Source organism: Lithobates pipiens, unplaced genomic scaffold (assembly GCF_037356315.1).
Source record: "Lithobates pipiens isolate NorthernLeopardFrog02 unplaced genomic scaffold, aLitPip1_a1.2 Scaffold_8, whole genome shotgun sequence".
Lineage (NCBI taxonomy): Eukaryota > Metazoa > Chordata > Amphibia > Anura > Ranidae > Lithobates > Lithobates pipiens.
Genome location: NW_027507903.1, coordinates 494,636,386 through 494,655,873, shown reverse-complemented (window position 1 = coordinate 494,655,873; position 19,488 = coordinate 494,636,386). Strand labels below are relative to the sequence as shown.

The 19,488-nt window shown below is 41.9% G+C and overlaps 1 protein-coding gene across 7 annotated transcripts in view; it reads left to right on the top strand.

Moving 5' to 3' along the window:
• The window catches only part of PRDM4 (PR/SET domain 4), a 48,166-nt gene that overhangs the window by 4,380 nt on the left and 24,298 nt on the right, over nt 1–19,488 (top strand). The window contains exons 2-9 of one of the 7 annotated variants that reach the window (XM_077469145.1): nt 2,386–2,487; nt 5,437–5,568; nt 6,299–6,488; nt 7,440–7,573; nt 11,363–11,548; nt 14,887–15,660; nt 18,030–18,179; nt 18,320–18,438. In XM_077469145.1, the coding sequence (XP_077325271.1) occupies nt 6,487–6,488; nt 7,440–7,573; nt 11,363–11,548; nt 14,887–15,660; nt 18,030–18,179; nt 18,320–18,438 (1,365 nt within the window). In that variant the 5' untranslated portion in view covers nt 2,386–2,487; nt 5,437–5,568; nt 6,299–6,486. Of the gene's footprint in view, nt 1–2,385; nt 2,582–5,436; nt 5,569–6,298; nt 6,489–7,436; nt 7,574–7,814; nt 7,895–8,545; nt 8,683–11,362; nt 11,549–14,886; nt 15,661–18,029; nt 18,180–18,319; nt 18,439–19,488 lie in introns of those variants that run through there. The other 6 variants (XM_077469144.1, XM_077469147.1, XM_077469146.1 and 3 more) reach the window with 6 other exon arrangements.

Below are 19,488 nucleotides of genomic sequence, written 5' to 3'. Positions count from 1 at the left end.
TTCCTCCATCTGCAGAACCGGACAGTAGCGGAGGCGGGCGAAATCGGGTGTCTGCAGATGTTCATCCGCAGACACCCGCTATCCCATAGGGATGAATGTATGCCCATAATTTATCCGCAAACGGATGGATGAAATACGGACATATCGTCCGCATGTAAGAAAGGGGCCTAACAATGAAGGGAACTCTGAGTGAAAAGTATACAATGTATCAGTTCTACTCTGAACTCAGGATTGGAAATAAAATGTGTGTCCCAGCAGACAGCGCGGCAGGGCAGGAAATGGCGTAGACTCCCGTGGGAGTCTATGCCCGGAAGTGGGTGAAAATACCTGTCTTTGACAGGTATCTTCACCCCCCTCCCCCCTGAAAGGTGTCAATTGTGACACCGGAGGGGGGGGGGGGTTCCGATCAGCGGAGGTTCCACTTTAGGGTGGAATCCCGCTTTAAGGGGGTAAAACCATCCAGGGTCGACGTGGTTATCATGCCTTAAGCTGGCCATAGACGGTTAAAATTCATTCAACAAAAACGTATAGAATGGGGAAAAAAAAATCTGTCGAACTTGCATGCGATAACGCCATCGTTGTATCAATAGATGTGGGTCCAATTATCGACATATTATCGATCGATAACATAAACTGTAGATTTGTGGATGATCAATTTCACGATCCAGGATTACCGTATATACTCGAGTATAAGCCGAGATTTTCAGCCTCTTTTTTGAGGCTGAAAGTGCCCCCCTCGGCTTATACTCGAGTCATCGCTGTCTGCCCGCTCGATCAGCGTGTCGAGCAGACAGACAGCGGCCATTCTATTCAAAAGCCGCGCCTCCGGCTCCGCCTTCGCCTGTGATAGGCGGAACACTGAATTTCCCAGCAGCCTGTGTTCCGCCTATCACGGACATCGTATCATCCTCGTACTACGGACGAGGATGATACGACGTCTGTGATAGGCGGAACACAGGCTGCTGGGAAATTCAGTGTTCCGCCTATCACAGGCGAAGGCGGCGGCGCAGCTTTTGAATTTTACAATGGCCGCCGACGAAGAGGGCACGGGACGGAGGCAAGGCAAGGCACGGCACGGGACGGGACGGGGGCAAGGCAAGGCAAGGCACGACACGGGACGGATGCAAGGCAAGGCACGGCACGGGACGGAGGCAAGGAGGCAAGGCACGGGACGGAGGCTCGGGACAAAGGTAGGCTGGACACACACACACACACACACACACACACACACACACACACACACACAGGGATGGATGGAGACACACACAGGGATGGATGGATGGATGGAGACACACACACACAGGGATGGATGGATGGATGGAGACACACACACACAGGGATGGATGGATGGATGGATGGAGACACACACACACAGGGATGGATGGATGGATGGACACACACACAGGGATGGATGGACGGACACACAGGGATGGACGGACACACAGGGATGGACGGACACACACACAGGGATGGACAGGCATGTCTCACCCTCGGCTTATACACGAGTCAATAAGTTTGCCAGTTTTTTTGGGGGTAAATTGGGGGCCTCGGCTTATATTCGGGTCGGCCTATACTCGAGTATATACGGTACTTTTTAACATGCACAAGGGTTGTAGATTTTTTTTTTCTTAATTGATTCCACTACTAATGTTTCAAAAATTGTTTCATTGCAAAAAATCTGAAGTTTTTTTTATTTTTTTTGGCATAAAAATTAGCCCACTAACATTTGGAAAGTTGAACGGTCGAGCATATTGAATGCTTTTTTTTTTCCTCTAACTGCTTATGGCTAGCTTTAAAATGTGTCAGAAAATGCACATTTTAGCTTTTTTTGGCAGTACTTCTATGAATCACAGAATTGCAATTTGTTCTGCACTCCTGTGACCTGTTTTTAGCCAATAGTTGTAGACCGACGTCACTCAGCTGGTCCTTGCCTTTAAAAGATCCTGACTTTACAGTCGGGATCCTCCCACATGCCTGGATGGACAGCTGTCTCAGCCTCTCAGCCCGGTGCTCTACTGAGTGCTGGAGGGGAGAGCAGAGAGCCGCAGACTGGCAATCATTGGCTCTCTGCAGACTGAATACTGAGCGATCAACTGTCTTTGATCGCTCTTTTCTTGGTGTAGAGCCAGTGGGGGACAGATGCAGCTGGGCTTGGTGCTGCAGCCATCTAGGTGAGTATGTGTGTTTATTTTTTTTCTATTTCCAAACTTCTATTATAACATTATAGGTGCGTTGTTTTGCATTAGTGTCAGCATTAGAATTAGTATAGGTTCACATCTGTGCATGTGGGGTTGATGTGTTTTTGCACCATTCCAAATGTGTTTTTGATATGTCTTCATGCGTGTTTTTTTTTTTTATTTATTTATTTTTTTTTTTTTATTGTAGGTGGAGGAGACTAGACACAGAACCTTACCAAAAACACATGTACATGTATTTTTGATCTGCTTTTGCTGAAGTCTATAGAGCCAAAAATGAACTCTCCTACGTGTAAGTCCCTGCACCTTTCCAAAAAATGCACTTTCAGGAAACTGCATAGATCTGAACGGGACCCATAGGAAATAATGTTAAAGTGATATTAAAGGTTCGTTGGTGTTTTTTTTTTTTTCTTGTTTATGTCATACTTACGTGCTCTGTCCAATCGTTTTGACATCCTCTTCTTGTGTCCCCTGCTGGTGCTCCTGATTCGGCCCCCTTCAGCAGTGCCCCCAATAACAAGCTTGCTATGAGGGACTGTTGCCTGCTCCCTCCTGAGCACTGCTCTGTGCATCCATAAAGTGCTTACAGTTGTGGCTCGGCCCCTCTCTCTCCTCATTGGCTAGCTGGCTTTGATTGACAACAGTGGTAATCAATAGCTCCCACTGCTGTCTCAGGCAATGAGGAGAGAGAGAGAACCCAGACAGCTGAGGCTCCCGTGCACAATGCTGGATCAAGAGGGAGGGCTGTGGGAGGAGCAGCACACAGGTTTTTATTTTCATGCATCAAATTCATGTTAAAAAACCTTCATCCTTTACAACCACTTAAAATGGATTGGAGCGTGTTTCTGCAGGTCAACAAATGCACTAAAAAAACATTGATGTGAACTTTGTCTTGGGGTCGGTAAACGTGTATGGTGTGTGGGTTTTTTAATTTTTTTTTTTTTTTTTTTTTTTTTTGCGAGTTTTAGGTATGCTGTCATTGAATTCTTATTAGAAGGCACGTTTTGATGAAAGTGCATCAATGTCCTGCATTCCACATCTTTGGTGTACTTTCATCAAAAAGCACATTCTGATAGAGTTCATTGGCAGCGCACCTAGGAAATGTGACTTGCCAAAAATTTAAGGCACACATGTGAACTGAGCCTTCGGCCAAGTTCACACTATTGAGTGCCGACAACACATTTGCATGTGGTCTTGAAATGCAGAAAAAACGTGCTGCCGTTTAGCAGACACACAGGGGTACCGTTCACTCCCCATGCATTGACAAAATGTCCATGTTTTCAAAAATGGTTCAGGACTTCTTTCTCTGTTTCTGTGGGTAGGGCAGACCATTCATTTTAATGGTCTGCCCTACTTGTAGAAATGCAGACCATACAAGTATGAACTGGGCCTAAGGATGTTTTTAGTTTTGACAACATTTCTGTGTGCCTTCGTTCATAGAATATGCTTCCTCTGATGCAGTGTTAGCCTGCAAAAAAAAAAGTGATAAAAAAAAAAAAGGTAAAACTAATACTGCTTTCACACTGGGGCGCTTTACAGGTGCTACAGCGCTAAAAATAGCGCCTCTCCTGTCTCCCAGTGTGAAAGCCCAAGTGCTTTCACACTGCAGCCGTGTGCTTGCAGGATGATAAAGGTAAAAAAAATTCCTGCAAGCATCTTTGCAGTGCTGTAGGAGTGGTGTATACACTGCTCCTATACATTGAAATCTGCAGCGGTGCTTTGCCAGTGGTTTTAACCCTTTTTCGGCCTCTAGCGGGGGTTAAAAGCATCCCGCTAGCGGCCGAATATCGCTGCTAAAACAACGGTAAAGCGCCACCGACGCCTTGGTGTAAAAGCATGCTCGCAGTAGATTTAGTAAGTGCTAAATATCACAATACATTAACGCTTTTGTAAAAGGACGCATGTTTTTTGTTGAATTTACTACTTTTGAGGAAAAATGTGATAATTTAACCACTTCTATACCGGGCCCCTTTTCTGGCACTCCTCTCCTACATGTAAAAATAATTTTCAAAATGAGTGTGTGTGTGTGTGTGTGTGTATATATATATATATATATATATATATATATATATATATATATATATATATATATATATATATATATATATATATATATATATATATATATATATTTTATTTATTTTTTTTATTGTGTGTGTTTTTAGCAGACACCATAGCGGTTGTTGCAACTTTTATGTCGCACGGTATTTGCATAAGAATTTTTCAAACGTGTTTGTTTTTTTTGTTTTTGTTTTTTGGAAATAAAAAAACAGTTTCATGAATTAAATAACCAAACAGTAAAGTTAGTCCAATTTTTTTTTTTTTTGTATAATGTGAAAGATGTTGATATGCCAAGTAAATGCCCAACATGTCACACTTTAAAATTGTGCATACTTATGGAATGACCAAACTTCCGTACTTAAAAATCTCCATAGGTGATGCTTTAAATATTTTTTTTTTATGTTACCAGTTTAGAGTTGGAGGAGGACTAGTGCTAGAATTGTTGCTCTCGCTCTAACGCACACGGCAATACCTCATGTGTGGTTTCAACAGTAGGAAGAGGGCACATGGGTCAGTGTGATGGTAAAAGCAAGTAACACTTTATTCAGATACTTTTATACAAGTATCTTGCAAGCTGTACACAGGGTGGATGTGGATCACCAATCAAGCAGTCAGCCATCACAAGGGATGAGAAGACCACTGTGGGGATAAGCTCAGACCTGCTGTATGGAGGTGTATAACCAACAGCGTCTCCAACTTTCACATCTGCTCTCACAGAGCTAGCAAGAGAGCAAATCAGGGTGGGCGGGTCGCAACGCGTTTCTAAGGCACCGCCTCCTTTAGGAAAACTTTTTTTCCCATTTTCTGCTGTTTTGTGTTTGTCTGAGGGAACTCCCATTTCCTGTTGAGGAGCTGCCGGTGACACTGTGTGCAATCCCCATCCACCTGTGGATCCATCCGTCCTGTGGACTTCTCCTTGATATCTTGTAGTATAACAGTTGATCCTGAGGCTCTAGACCCAAAAAAAAAAAAAAACAATTTAACTTTTTTAAAGTGCAGGGGAAGCCCCACTTCAAGGGATGATTTTTATGTTCCCCTAAAGCAGAACTTCACCCAAAAGGAGGAAATTGCACATTTTCATACAACTGAAGATTCTCTTTGATATAATCTTTCAATGCTCGTTTTTGTCTAGGGGAACATTAAAAAGTCATTTTAACTACCTTCTTCCTTGCTCCTGCAGGCTCCTCCTTTCCATGAGATCATTCCTCTAAAGTAGGCCTGCTTTGTATGTAAGAAACCTGAGAGCCTTGCCACACACTGAAGCATCAAGGGAAAAGAAGAGTGCTGGCTGCTGGGGGAACTTGGGGAAAATGTAAGTTAAACTACTTTAAATGTTCCCCTAGACAAAAATGTGCATTTTAAAAGGTTAGATCACCTTTAAAAAAAAAAAAAAAGAATTCTATGCAGCCCATGACCATTACATAGTACTAAATTAATCAGACTTTAAAATGCTTCTGATAGTTTTCACAGCTCTGTCCTGTCCTCTTCTCTAATACGGACCAGCCGTTAGGACAGGTGCCCCCCAGTGGTACAAGAGCAAACAATGTCTTTCTGAGCCCTACACATGCACAATGCTGTCTCTTGTTGCTGCAGATGACTTCCACAGCTGCAGCACGCTGATGAGCTCAGCAGAGAGCACAATGCGGGACTCGTAGAGGACGGTGCTCCCTCCTGTAGGGGGATTGTGTCCCAATAGCTAGTCCTTCCTTGATAAGAGGATAGCACAGAGCTGTTAGAAGCATCTTGGGCAATATTAACAAGCAGTGGGCAACATTGATACTCCATGGTGACACTACAAATCCCATCATACGTCTGCCCCTTGAAGTCATGCCTGTGACTGTCAGTCTTACAATGTGCCACATAGGCTCCACAACAACCAATGCTAAGATTGCCTACTCCTGCTGTAGACTTATAAAATGATCAGTGTGTCACTCTGGGAGTTTGCAGGAGCAACAAGTAGCATCTTCCCAGCTTTAGTCTTTTGTACTTCAGTTTCTGTAACTTTCTCTAAAATGTATTTTTTTTATTTTTTTTTATCCTAGTGAACTTCAATGGAGCATTTATCATACTGTGTTATCAGTTCACCTTGCAGCCACCCTACCTTGACCACCTTTTCTCCATCCCAGAAAATGGAGGCTGCTCATGACTGGTGGAGTGTCTCTCGCTATTCTGTGGCAAGCTTTATGCGACAATGAAATTGGCAGCAGACGCAAAGTGAAACCGGTGCCTCATGTAGGGATATGTAAATTCTTCCTCCATGTTTTATTGGATCCAGCTCTATGCATTGTTCCTTGTATAATACTCTAAGGGCTCGTTTTAAACTTGCTTCAAAATGTGGCATTGTACATGCTTCCCCCCCCCGCTTGCTTTCACATGGGCCTCAGCTTGTTACAAGAGCAGAATCTGAATGTGTCCTCTCTAATCCCCTGCATCAGGTCAGATTGTCTTACATGATACTGAAATGGCCAGAACAGCATATAAAACTATGTGAACTCAGTGTTACTATTTTAGGAGGCCCGAGACAGTAAGGGTGTACACGTGGCTGCAGCGGGAATTCTATGACCAATTATATGCAGGAGTTAAAAAAAAAAGTCCACTTTTTGTGGGCGCCTAATAGTTCAGCAGAAAGCGTAAACCAACAGAGCGCCACACCAAAATCTTAAAAGGCCAAATCACATTGTCTCACTATAAAGCATCCATTGAGTTTCAGGAGACAAAAAGACTCTGGCTTACTTTGGGCTACGAGTTGGTTATGAACAAGTATAGCTAAAAGTATATTTTTTGTTTATACTTTTTTGTAATCCTGAAGAAGGGGATGGTTTTTGACCCCCGAATGGGCTCCTTCTGTTGGTTTATGCTTTGTTACTTTCAGAATACTTAATGGCGGGTTAGGCCAGTTTTCATGCAAGCTACTCAACCAAAGCCACTGAGCTTTCCAAATAATTGTTTTCCCTTCTCTTTTTTTTGTATATATAAGTATTCAATTCCCAGTGCCCCTTGGATATATCACTTTGTAATATATGAACAGGGCTAGCATAGCACATTACAATGCCATGTATCGGGCTTGCTGTTCCCTGTAATTATGTTGATGTCAGTGGATGGAGATCGGCTTTATACTTCATACAATGATGTGTTGCGCTATTATGAATGAAAATTTTGTGAATATATTTTTTTCTGCTGCAGGATGAATGAGTTGAATTTGAGCGCTGTGGGCATGGACCAGCTTACCACCTCCTCAGTTGCAAATGCTCTGCCTGTCTCAGGAAACCACCTTGGACTCTCGGCTTCCCCGCCACACAATGCTCTTACCACATCAGGTACAGGAGGAGACTTGTGGTCCTTTTCACGATTCTCATAAATGTCTGCTATCCATGCTGAAATAGTATAATGTTTGCTTGCCCTTTTTTTTTTTTTCTGTGGTAGAAGCTTGGTAGATCTATTACTGTAGATCTGGACTAGCTCTGCACCCACAACTTCTAAACCCATTGCCTAACCTCACCTGCAGAGTTTATACGTGCAAACCTGTCTAAGATTCGCTTTTATGGCTGTCTGTTACAGAAGAGAGGCATCATTACAAGAGAGTGCTGCCTTGCAAGAGACAAGAGGTAGAGTGCTGTCTTGCAAGAGACGTATTAGAGGTAGATATTGAAAGGGCGTGAGACACTAATACTTTTGCTGGCCATACATGGCCATTTTGACGCAGTTTCATTCAGTTTATGAATAAATGGGTCAACGTACCACCATCCTTAACTTAAAGATAAAATATTAAACGATTGGTGGCAGTTTTTTTATTTTTTCCTGATTTAACCACTTGACCGCTGGGCACTTAAACCCCCTTCCTAACCAGACCAATTTTCAGCTTTTGGTGCTCTCACATTTTGAATGACAATTACTCATTCATGCACCTATATGAAATTTTTGTCCTTTTTTTTTTTTCACACAAATAAAGCTTGGTATTTAATCACCGCTGGATTATTATTTTTTGCAACAGTAGTAAGAAGAGTCGGCGACACTGCAATCCTTGAAGTGTCGTTTATTGGTGCATCAGAGTGAGAGTAAAATATACTGACGCGTTTCGGCAATAGCCTTAGTCGTAGCTGGCTTTTATTTTTTGCGCTATAAAAGAAAAAAATTAAAATTTTGTTTAAAAAATGCATTTTTTTTGTTTTTGTTATAAAATTTTGCAAATTAGTAATCTTTCTTCATATATTTTGGGCAAACTTTATACCGCTACATATCTTTGGTAAAAATAACCCAAATCAGTGTATATTATTTGGTCTTTGTGAAAGTTCTAGAGTCCACAAGCTATGGTGCCAATCTCTGAAAATTGATCACACCTGAAGGACTGAGTTCTTGAGACCCTAACAAGCCAGGAAACTACAAATTCCCCCCAAATTACCCCTTTTTGGAAAGTAGACATTCCAAGGTATTTAGTAAGAGGCATTGTGAGTTTTTTTGAAGTTGTAATTTTTCCCACAATTCTTTGCAATATCAAGATTTTCTTTTTCTTAATTTTTTTTTTTTCACAAAATTGTTATTAGCGGGTTATTTCTTGCACACAGCATATGCATAGCACAAATTACACCCTAAAAAACATTCTGCTTCTCCTGAGTATGGCGATACCACATATGTGAGACTTTTACACAGCGCGGCCACATACAGAGGCCTAACATGCAGGGAGTGCCATCAGGTCGTTCTTGGAGCATAAATTGCACATATCATTTCTTGACTACCTCTTAGGCCGCGTACACACGCGGGGACTGTTCGCCCAACTTTGTCCGCTGAACAGTGTTTCGGCGGACAGTCCGCCCGTGTGTGGGCTTTCAGCGGACAGTTTCAGCGAACAGTTTGCTGAACAAGGTTTTTCGGAATTTCCGAAAAACTGTCCACTGAAACTTGGTTTCAGCGAACAGTCCCCTCGTGTGTAGGCTTGTTCGTCAAACTAAGTTCCGCGCATGCTCAGAAAGGATTTACATGCTGAAAGTTGTAATGCAGTGTATAGGACGTTGTATTTTCCGTCCCGTCGTACGTGCCGTTCACGTCATCGCGCACGGTTTCAGCAAACTGTTCGTTCGTCGTGTGTGGGCAAGTCCGTCCATGCTAATTTTGAGCGGACTGTTTGCTGAAACTGTTTGACGGACAAAATTGAGCGAACAGTCCCCGCGTGTGTACGCGGCCTTACACTTTTGAAGGCCCTGGAGCACCAGGACAATGGAAACGCCCCAAAAATTACCCCATTTTGGAAAGAACATTTTTACACAAAGTTGTCCATTTACACAATATTTGTAACACATAGTATGTACATACCAAAAATTACACCCTAATATAGATTCTCCTACTCCTGAGTACGGCGATACCACATGTGTGAGACTTTTACACAGCGTGGCCGCATACAGAGGCCCAACATACAGGGAGCACCATCAGGTGTTCTAAGGACATACGTTTAAAATCTAATTTGACTGCCTATTACACTTTTGTGAGGTACTGTAGTGGCATGGATGAGTATGGATGGGTATGATTAATTATGGCAGAGCATGGATGGATGGTTAAGTATTGCTATGGATGGATGAGGATGGACGAGTATGTATGGGTATGCTGAGCATGGATGGATGGGTATTCTGAGCATGGATGGGTATGCTGAGCATGGATGGGTATGCGGAGCATGGATGGGTATGCGGAGCATGGATGGGTATGCGGAGCATGGATGGGTATGCGGAGCATGGATGGGTATGCGGAGCATGGATGGGTGATCATGGATGGATGGGTATGCTGAGGATGGATGGGTGAGCATGGATGGATGGGTGAGTATGCAGAGTATGGATGGATTTGTCACTGATTAGCGCTGCCACAATCTCTCCCATCTCCGCTCACACTGGACGGAGAGGGGAGGAACCGGAAATCACGTCAGTTTTACATATGATCGCTCCAACATTTGATGGAGAGATCACATGGTAAACAGCCGCGATCCAGAGGCCATTTACTGTGATGTGCCCAGGTCCTCTGGACCCAGCGGTCACGGAAGTTCTCCAGTGCGTGCGAGAGTGGGATTCTGGGAGGACGTCATTGTACGCCCTCCCAGAGTTAAGCAACCGCCCTGTAGCCGTCATTCGGCTATGGGCCGGTTGTTAAGTGGTTAAAGTAATTTGATTATAGAAAACTTAGAGCTGAACTTCAGCTTTCCCTTCAGTTGTGTACAGGCATTATTTCCTGGCTGGAGGATGTCCATCAGCATCTAGCCCCTTCCTCTTCAGCCTGTCTGTCCCTGGCCTGCCACTTTAAGTCATTGGATTTCAGTTCTTTCAACCATGGAGGCTAAGCATAACATGTGGGCATTATCTAGGGTGGTGTGCATGCAAATACAGCCTGCCTAGGAATGCCCACTCCTCCACACTGACATTCGCCCAGCAAGGTATATTCATCTGCAAAAGTTCCAAGGGCCAGTCCACTGCTGGCATCAAGGTTGAGAGCTCTTGAAAATGAGTACGGAGGCAGGGTGTTGTGATATGTTCAGTAATGTACAGCCTCTCCCACCAGCCATGATCTGCCTGGATTAAATTGAGAAGCACAGAGAACCAATGCTAAAATCACAGGGACCGAAAAAGGGTATAAAACAAACCAGGGAAGGCAAGATGTATGCATACCGAATGCCGGCATTAATGTGTGGCAGGTACTTTTGATCCATTTAGTCACCTTTGCGGTCAAGATCTAGTTGATGGTTTTTGTTTTGTTTTTGTTTTTTTGTTTTCTGCTTTGCACTGATCGAATGGTGGGAAACTTATTGGCTGAGTTTTCCATTTATGTTCCCTAGCAATTGAATACTTGCTGGTGTCTTCTATCCCTTGTATTCCAGCAGTGGGATGTGCAGCAGCCATTAAAGCCCAAAGGATTTTATCTTGCTTTACTTTTGAAACATCAATAACCTAAAGCAATATCCAACTACCAGATAGTTACACCTTTTGTTATGTGTTGTGGGATGGGCAGAGAAAACGCCAGGGGGAAGCTCATCCCACTAGTAAACTCCAATAACTTAACTATTACTTTTGGGTAGGATTGGCCTTCAAAACAAGTGTGTATTCATTGCATTAATTTTGTTTTCTGTTGCGCAGGTCTGCCTGTGGCCATTCCCAACATTGGTCCATCTTTGAGCTCCCTTCCTTCTGCCCTTTCTGTCATGCTTCCTATGGGCATTGGAGAGAGAGGCGTAATGTGTGGCCTTCCGGAGAGAAATTACACCTTGCCACCACCGCCATATCCGCATCTTGAAAGTAGCTACTTCCGTCACATACTGCCTGGTAGCGTATATTGATATTTTAATTTTCTTTGGTTACTACATAAAAATGTCAAGGCTGTTGATAAAAGTACACCTTGTGATTATTGCTCTAGTGCCACTCCTTTCAGATCTCTTCTTGCTCATGAACTATCCCTTCTACTCACCTTGGCTCCCTACTAGCCTATTCACTGTATATAGTCAAAAGGGAAGAGAATAATGGCTGGATGGGGTGGACAAAATGGCTTTTTCTCTATTACTGCACTGGGATTTTAAAGTAAAGGTTGTGGACATTTTAGTGTGTGCATCTAATTCTTCTTTTTTTTTTTTTTTTTTTTTACCACTTAAGAGCAGGCCTTTTCTGACACTTTTTGTTTACATGTAGCAATCAGTATTTTGTGCTAGAAAATTTCTTAGAGCTAGAGAATAAATTGGTGGGTTTTGCAAATTTTTTTTTTAATGTCGCGCAGTATTTGCGCAATGGCTTTTCAAATGCAATTTTGTGGAAAAACAACTTTTTAGAATTTTAATGCAAAAAAAAAAAACGCCCTACATAACCAAATTTATTTTTTTGTAAAAGATGTTTCATTGAGTAACTGGCTACCAAACCTCTCATACGTTAAAATTGTGTATGCCGTGCACTTTAATTGTAGCCCCGGACTTCCTGTGTAAATCTAATGTCCATGATCTGATGTTCGCATTGATACCGCACGTGTGTGGGACTAATGCGTGTGCTTGCCTTTATGCATGAGCATGGGGGGACGGAAATATATATATATATATATATATATATATATATATATATATATATATATATATATATATATATATATATATATATATATATATATAATATATATTATTATTATTTTTTTTTATTTTTTTTTTACACCGTCGCTTTAGAATGTAAACGCCCTTTGTGACAGCAATAGGCATATGATAGGTACTCCCCCCCCCTTCTTTTTTTTTTATTATTATTATTATTATTATTATTATTTTTTTAAAGCCTGCAGCCACAAGCATCATCCTGATATAACCACTTGAATCCCAGTGACGTACCAGGTATGTTGCTGGTTGGCGAGTGGTTAAAACAAGATTTCTGTAAGCTGCAGGCACTCTGGAGCAAGTTTCAAGCAGAAGCGCTGATGTTGTGCAAGGCTTTTTACTTGGAGTCTACTTGTTCCTTCCTCTTAGCAGTGACCTAACGACTCGATGCCCCTGCTCTGCTCTTCCTGTGGTTGCTCAGCAGCTCAGTTTCCCCTTTCCGGAGCTCCTGGGGATAAGTAGACTGCTGGGTTAGGAGAGAAGAGTGCTCTGGGCTGCTGTGAGAATAGGATATACAGTGCCTTGAAAAACTATTCATACCCCTTGACATTTTCCACATTTTGTCATGTTGCAACCAAAAACGTAAAATGGATTTTATGCGATGGATCAACAAAGTGGCACATAATTGTGAAGTGGAAGGAAAATTATAAATGTTTTTCAGTTTTTTTTTTTTTTTTTTACAAATATCTGAAAAGTATGGCATTAGTGTTCACCCCCCTTTTTAGTCTGATACCCCTAACAAAACTTTAGTGGAACTAATTGCCTTCAGAAGTCGCCTAATTAGTAAATGGAGTCCATCTGTGTGTAATTTAATCTTGGTATAAAAATAAATGTTCTATGAAGCCCTCAGAGGTTTCTTGGAGAACAAACAGCATTATGAAGGCCAAGGAACATACCAGGCAGGTCAAAGATACATTTGTGGAGAAGTTTAAAGCAGTGTTTGGGTTATAAAAAAAAAAATAATATCCCAAGCTTTGAACATCTCATGGCACACTGTGCAATCCATCATCCGAAAATGGAAAGAGTATGGCACAACTGCAAACCTACCAAGACATGGCCATCCATCTAAACTGACAAGCCGTGTAAGGAGAGCATTGAATCAGAGAAGCAGCTTAGAGGCCCATGGTAACTCTGGAGGAGATGCAGAGATCCACAGGACAACTATTAGTCGTGCACTACACAAATCTGACCTTTATGGAAGAGTGGCAATAAAAATTATTTAAAGAAAGCCATCAGAAGTCCCGTTTGCAGTTTGTGAGAGGCCATGTGGGGGACACAGCAAACAAGGTGGAAGGTGGTGATCTGGTCAGAGGAGACCAAATCTGATCTTTTTGGCCTAAAATCATAATAGTCGGGTTGATTTACTACAGGCAAGTACACTTGAAAGTGCAGTCACTGTAGATCGTAGGGGAAGATCTTTTGATTTCTATCATCTAATCATGTACAAACAAAAATGCTGTTTTCTATTTTCCTTGCATGCCCCCCTCAGATCTACAGCGACTGCACTTTCAAGTGCACTGTGGATTTGTCTTTAGTAAATGACCCCCAATGTGTGGCAGAAAACGAACACTGCATATCACCCTCAAAACACCATCCCCACTGTGAAACATGGTGGTGACAGCATCCTGTTGGGATGCTTTTCTTCAGCAGGGACATGTTAGGGTCAGTTGATGGGAAGGTGGATGGAGCCAAATACAGGGCATTCTTAGAAGAAAACCTGGTAGAGTCTGCAAAAGACTTGAGACTGGGGCGAAGGTTCACCTTCCAGCAGGACAATGACCCTAAACATACAGCCAGAGCTACAATGGAATACTTTAGATCAAAGCATATTCATGTGTTTAGAAAGGGCCCAGTCAAAGTACAGACCTAAATTCAATTGAGAACCTGTGGAAAGACTTGAAAATTGCTGTTCACAGACGCTCTCCATCCAATCTGACAGAGCTTGAGCTATTTTCCAAAGAAGAATGGGCAAAAAATGTCACTCTAGATGTGAAAACTAGCTATTAAAATTCATATATAACACCCGTTTTGCCATGTAAATGTGGTTTTGAATGGCTGTTTTTTTTATTTTGGTGCATGTAAATGTTTTATAAAAACCTGTTGATCCTGCTAATTTCTGTTCCCTGAGGCCCTTTTTAAAAGCGTGACCCTGCTTTCAGTGTGCAGCATTATCGCCCTCCTATGAACTACAAGCAGCTATGCTGTCATCCGCTTTGCTGCAGTCAGTGCTGCTTGCAGGTTGACTGATTAGCTGCTTTGACCATTTAGCAGCTGAGCATAGGACTTTGCTGGGCAGCTTAGTCTGATTCAAAGAGAGGAAAAATAATGAATCTGCTAGCAGCGGGGTCAGCAGGTATTAAAACTGTTATGGGGAAAACTCCAAAATAAACTGCTGTGTAAATGCAGGTGACAGACTGCTTCACATGTGTCCTCCCTTATTACATATTATTTTATGTTTAATTTGCTGTTTTACTGAGATTTTCACGTTACACTGTTTAAGATCCTGTTCCTTATTCATCTCCTTTTTTTTTTTTCCAGGAATCTTGTCCTATTTAGCAGACCGCCCTCCTCCTCAATACATACACCCCAGCACTTTAACTGTTGATGGTAATGGAGGCCTTGCGGTATCCAACAACTCTCCATCTCTAGACCCATACCAGTCCGGTGGCTCTGTTGGGCTGGAGACAGGAATGGTATCTCTGGACAGGACAGTAGGTGGACATTCTAGCCAGAGCTTACACCCCAGCGATGGGCACGAGGTGGCGCTGGATGCTGGGATCAGTATGGACAATGTGTCCCGAGTGAATAGTCCCATCACTACTGATCGGATAACAGAAGAACTGACCATAGAAGGTGTGACCGGGGAGCACTCGCAGATATCCAGTGTGTCTCGCTCCCACGAGTCTCTTGCTGTTGAGGCCAACCTACCTCCGGACGCTGTGGGCCATGCTGGGGTCCTGCCATTGCACAGCAGATCACTGGAGATTCCCGTGGTCATGGAGAGCGAGCACCATATGGGGGCTCGGTCCAGAATGACGGAAAACTCGCTCAGCGATGCTATCCACACTGTGGCCTTGAACAGTAACCCTGTCAGTGTGGCGCTGTCTACCTCGCATCAGCTCTCCTCTTTAACCTCAGTTTCACTACACGGGGGTGCCATGAGCTTAGAGCCAGTCACCGTTTCTTCCATCACACAGGAAGTATCACTGGCAGGCGGGCATGTCGATGCTGTCAATCTGACTTTCGTCCCGTCCTCCTTGCAGATCGACTCAAACTCCAACAAGGAAAACATGGCCACTCTTTTTACAATTTGTGAGTGGGTTTCAGATAGAATATTTAGCTATAAATATAATTGTGGACGTCATATTGCAAATCTTAGCAATGCAAGTTCTTATTTTTGTTAATGCTTTTAAATTCTGTTGTGTTTTATAGGGACAGCTGTATTTGTTCATTACATATGGAAGCAATATGATTACACTTGAGTTTCCTTCTTTTCTCAGCTCTAGTCCTTGTGTCAGCTCAGGCATTTAAAAAGAACCCGTCCCCAGGCCATTCATATCAACAATCTTGTTACCTGTAAAACCTCCCATGTGTAGATGCCTTAAAGCCCCGAGACTGCTGCTGGGTGCCGCCATCTTGGATGAAACAGAAGACTGTGTCACTTTATATTATTTCACTTTGCTTCCCTTGTGGCAGTTGCGTAAAAGATTATGTAGAAAGGGAAAAGGAGGGGTGAAGTAGTTGGGCCAGCATAGAGAGTTATTTAAAATTTCCAGAGGAGAAGATGGCTATGATTATTATCAAGGTTAATTATTGGAGTATGTTATAGACCACCCAGTGTTAATGGGTGGTCTATAACAGATGAAAAGGGCTGAAACACATAATAATGGGGTGTTTTAACTACCAGGAGATTGACTGGAGTAATGTGACTGCCGGAACAGTAAAGAGCGGAAATTTATAAAACTATTACAAGACAATTTTTTTTTTTTTTAATGGTACAGTTCATAGAGGCCCTAACTAGACATGCTCTGCTAGACCTGTAAATCTCAAACAATGTGGAGACTATTACTAATGTTCATATAAGGGGAACATATGGGTGGCAGTGACCATAACATGGTTTTATTTAATGTTGGCTGTAAACAAACACATCCTGGAAAGATAAAAACACTTAACCTTTTAAGAGCGCAAATTAGGATGAGAGCTGCTCTCCATGTTTTAGACTGGGAGGAAATATTGGCATCAAAGAACACAAAACAGAAATGGGAATTCTTTAAATCTATTATAAAATATATTCCCATGTGCAATACGTTTTTAAGTTATCCTGACTGGACGTCATATGATGTCTTTCAGGATAACTGCTGGTGTGCGCCCTTGGGGGTGCACAGTGTGGCAATCGAAGGTGCGGCATGTCAATCTGACACACTGCTACAATGATCTTGGTAAAGAGCCTCTCATGGAGGTTCTTTACCATGTGATAGCCGTATCCAATCAAGGCTGATCGCAGTGTAAACTGGAAAATCTGTAGAGGAGAGCCTATCGGGGAATACTACCAAAATAAAGCTCTATATTTGTGGGAACAAAATGATTTAAAAAAAATTGTTTTTTTGGGTACATGACCGCACAATTGTCATTCAAAATGTGACAGCGCTGAAAATTGGCTTGGGCAGGAAGGGGGTGTAAGTGCCTGGTATTGAAGTGGTTAAAGGGCTAAAAATAAAACCTACATGGCTCATGGCCAAAGCTAGAAATAAAAACTTTTAAAACATAAAGGAAGCAACACTATAATCCTTTAAAAATTTCAAAGAATATAACCAAATATGTAAAAGGGAAATCGAAGCTGCAAAAATTAAAAACGAGTGACAGATTGCAAAAGAGAGTAGGACAAACCCCCAAAAATTCTTCAAATATATCAACAGTAGAAAGGTCAGGACTTTTTTTTTTTTTTTTTTTTTTTTTTAGGCCCTTTTACTAAATTTTTGGTTGTAGGAGTATAAAGAGAATGTGTTAATTTTATTAAATACCTTCTTCAGCTCTGTGTATACAAAAGAGAATGGGGAGGCTTAAACCCTAAAGAGTATAGTATTGACTTGGCACCAAATGATCCACAATGGCTTGAAATTGAGATGGTCCAGAAACATTTAGACAAAATAATGGTGAATAAAGCCCAAGGACCAGATGGCTTACACCCAAGGGATCATCAGACAGTTGAGCTCTTCCTTTTTTTTTTTTTTTTTTTTTTATCTATGCCATTGTTTCTAATTTTTAGAGGCTCTTTAATGACAGGCATGGTACCACTGGAGGGGCACTCTTAAATCTGGAGAAAAATGGATATAACCTTCACGTACGGAAAGGCTTTTTCACAGAAAGAGCTGTTAACAGGTGGAATAGACTCCCTCAAGAGCTGGTTCTGGCCAGCTCAGTAGATCGTTTAAAAAAAAAAAACTGGATGGTTTTCTAAATGTACAAAATTAAACTGGTTTTTAATATTTAGAGGTAGTAACGACAGGGGTAGTTGATCGAGGACATTTCCAATTGCGTCATGGGGGTTGAGTAAAGAATTTTTACCCCTCACTGGGGCCAATTGGATCATGAAAATATAGTGACGGGGTCTCTTTAAGCTCTTTATGTATCCAAACTTTTGCCAGACGTGACCATAAGCAAAATATTCTTCCTTCTTGCAGGGTGTACACTGTGTAACCGGGCATATCCCTCAGACTGCCCAGATCATGGACCAGTCACCTTTATCCCTGACAGCCCCATTGAGAGCCGGGCTCGTCTGTCCCTTCCCAAGCAACTGGTTCTGAGGCAGTCGGTGACGGGCGCAGAAATAGGTAAGGTTGTGAATGGGCAAAGTGGCAATCTCTCTTTAAAGCATGCTTTTGATTCTGCTTCATACTCGTGGAAGAAAGTGAAGATAATTTAAACCTTAACTATGGTGTCTGTTTGGTTACCCATCTACTTTTACTTTTAGGAGTGTGGACCCAGGAAAATATTCCAGTCAGAACCTGCTTTGGCCCCTTAATAGGACAAGAGAGTCAGTCCTTGGAGGTTGCAGGCTGGACTGACAAATCTGCCAATCACATCTGGAAGGTATCTGAAATAAGCTCTGCACGTTTAACACAAGTTGCCTGCGATTATCTTTAAATTTAAGTGTATTTTTTGGTAAAAACCATGCTCCATACATATCTGCAGTACTTTCATGTTTGTTTTTTTTTTTTTTTTTTTTTTAAACACTCCAAATTCAAAAACATACTTGTTAATCTGCCAGAAAGGCTGTGAGCTCCCGGCAACTGACAACACTGCCTCTGCTGCACTGAAATCTCAAGCACTGTTGTCAGCCCTGCCTAGTTCTCCCTGCTGAACCACAAAAAAAATCCCTATGTTATGGCCCTAAAGGGGTGGAGGGGATCTTTCCAGAAACGAAAGCTCAGGGAGAGATGGGATTGTCATTAACCACTTGCTTACTGGGCACTTAAACCCCCCTCAGTCCCAGACCAGTTTTCAGCTTTCAGTGCTCTCACATTTTGAATGACAATTACTCAGTCATGCAACACTGTAACCAAATGATTTTTTTGTCCTTTTCTTCATACCAATAGAGCTTTCTTTTGGTGGTATTTGATCACCTCTCGGTTTTTTATTTTCTGCGCTATAAATGAAAAAAGACCGAAAATTTTGAAAAAAAATGAATTTTTCTTCGTTTCTGTGACAAAATTTAGCAAATTAGCAATTTTTCTTCATAAATTTTGGCCAAAATTTATACTACTACACATCTTTGGTAAAAATAACCCAAATTTTTGCATATTATATGAACTGTGTGAAATTTAAAGAGTCTACAAGCTATGGTGCAAATCATAAAGATTTGCAAAAAAAGATCACATCTGATGTACTAAGGCCTATCTCCATTCTTGAGACCCTAACAGGCCAGGAAAGTACAAATGCCCCCCAAATGACCCCTTTTTGGAAAGTAGACATTCCAATGTATTTAGTAAGAGGCATGGTAAGTTATTTTAAGTTGTCATTTTTTCCCACAATTCTTTGCAAAATTAAGATTTTTTTTTTTTTTTCGCAAAATTTTTCATTGTAATAGCTTATTTCTCCCACACGGAATGTGCATACCACAAATAACACCCCAAAATACAT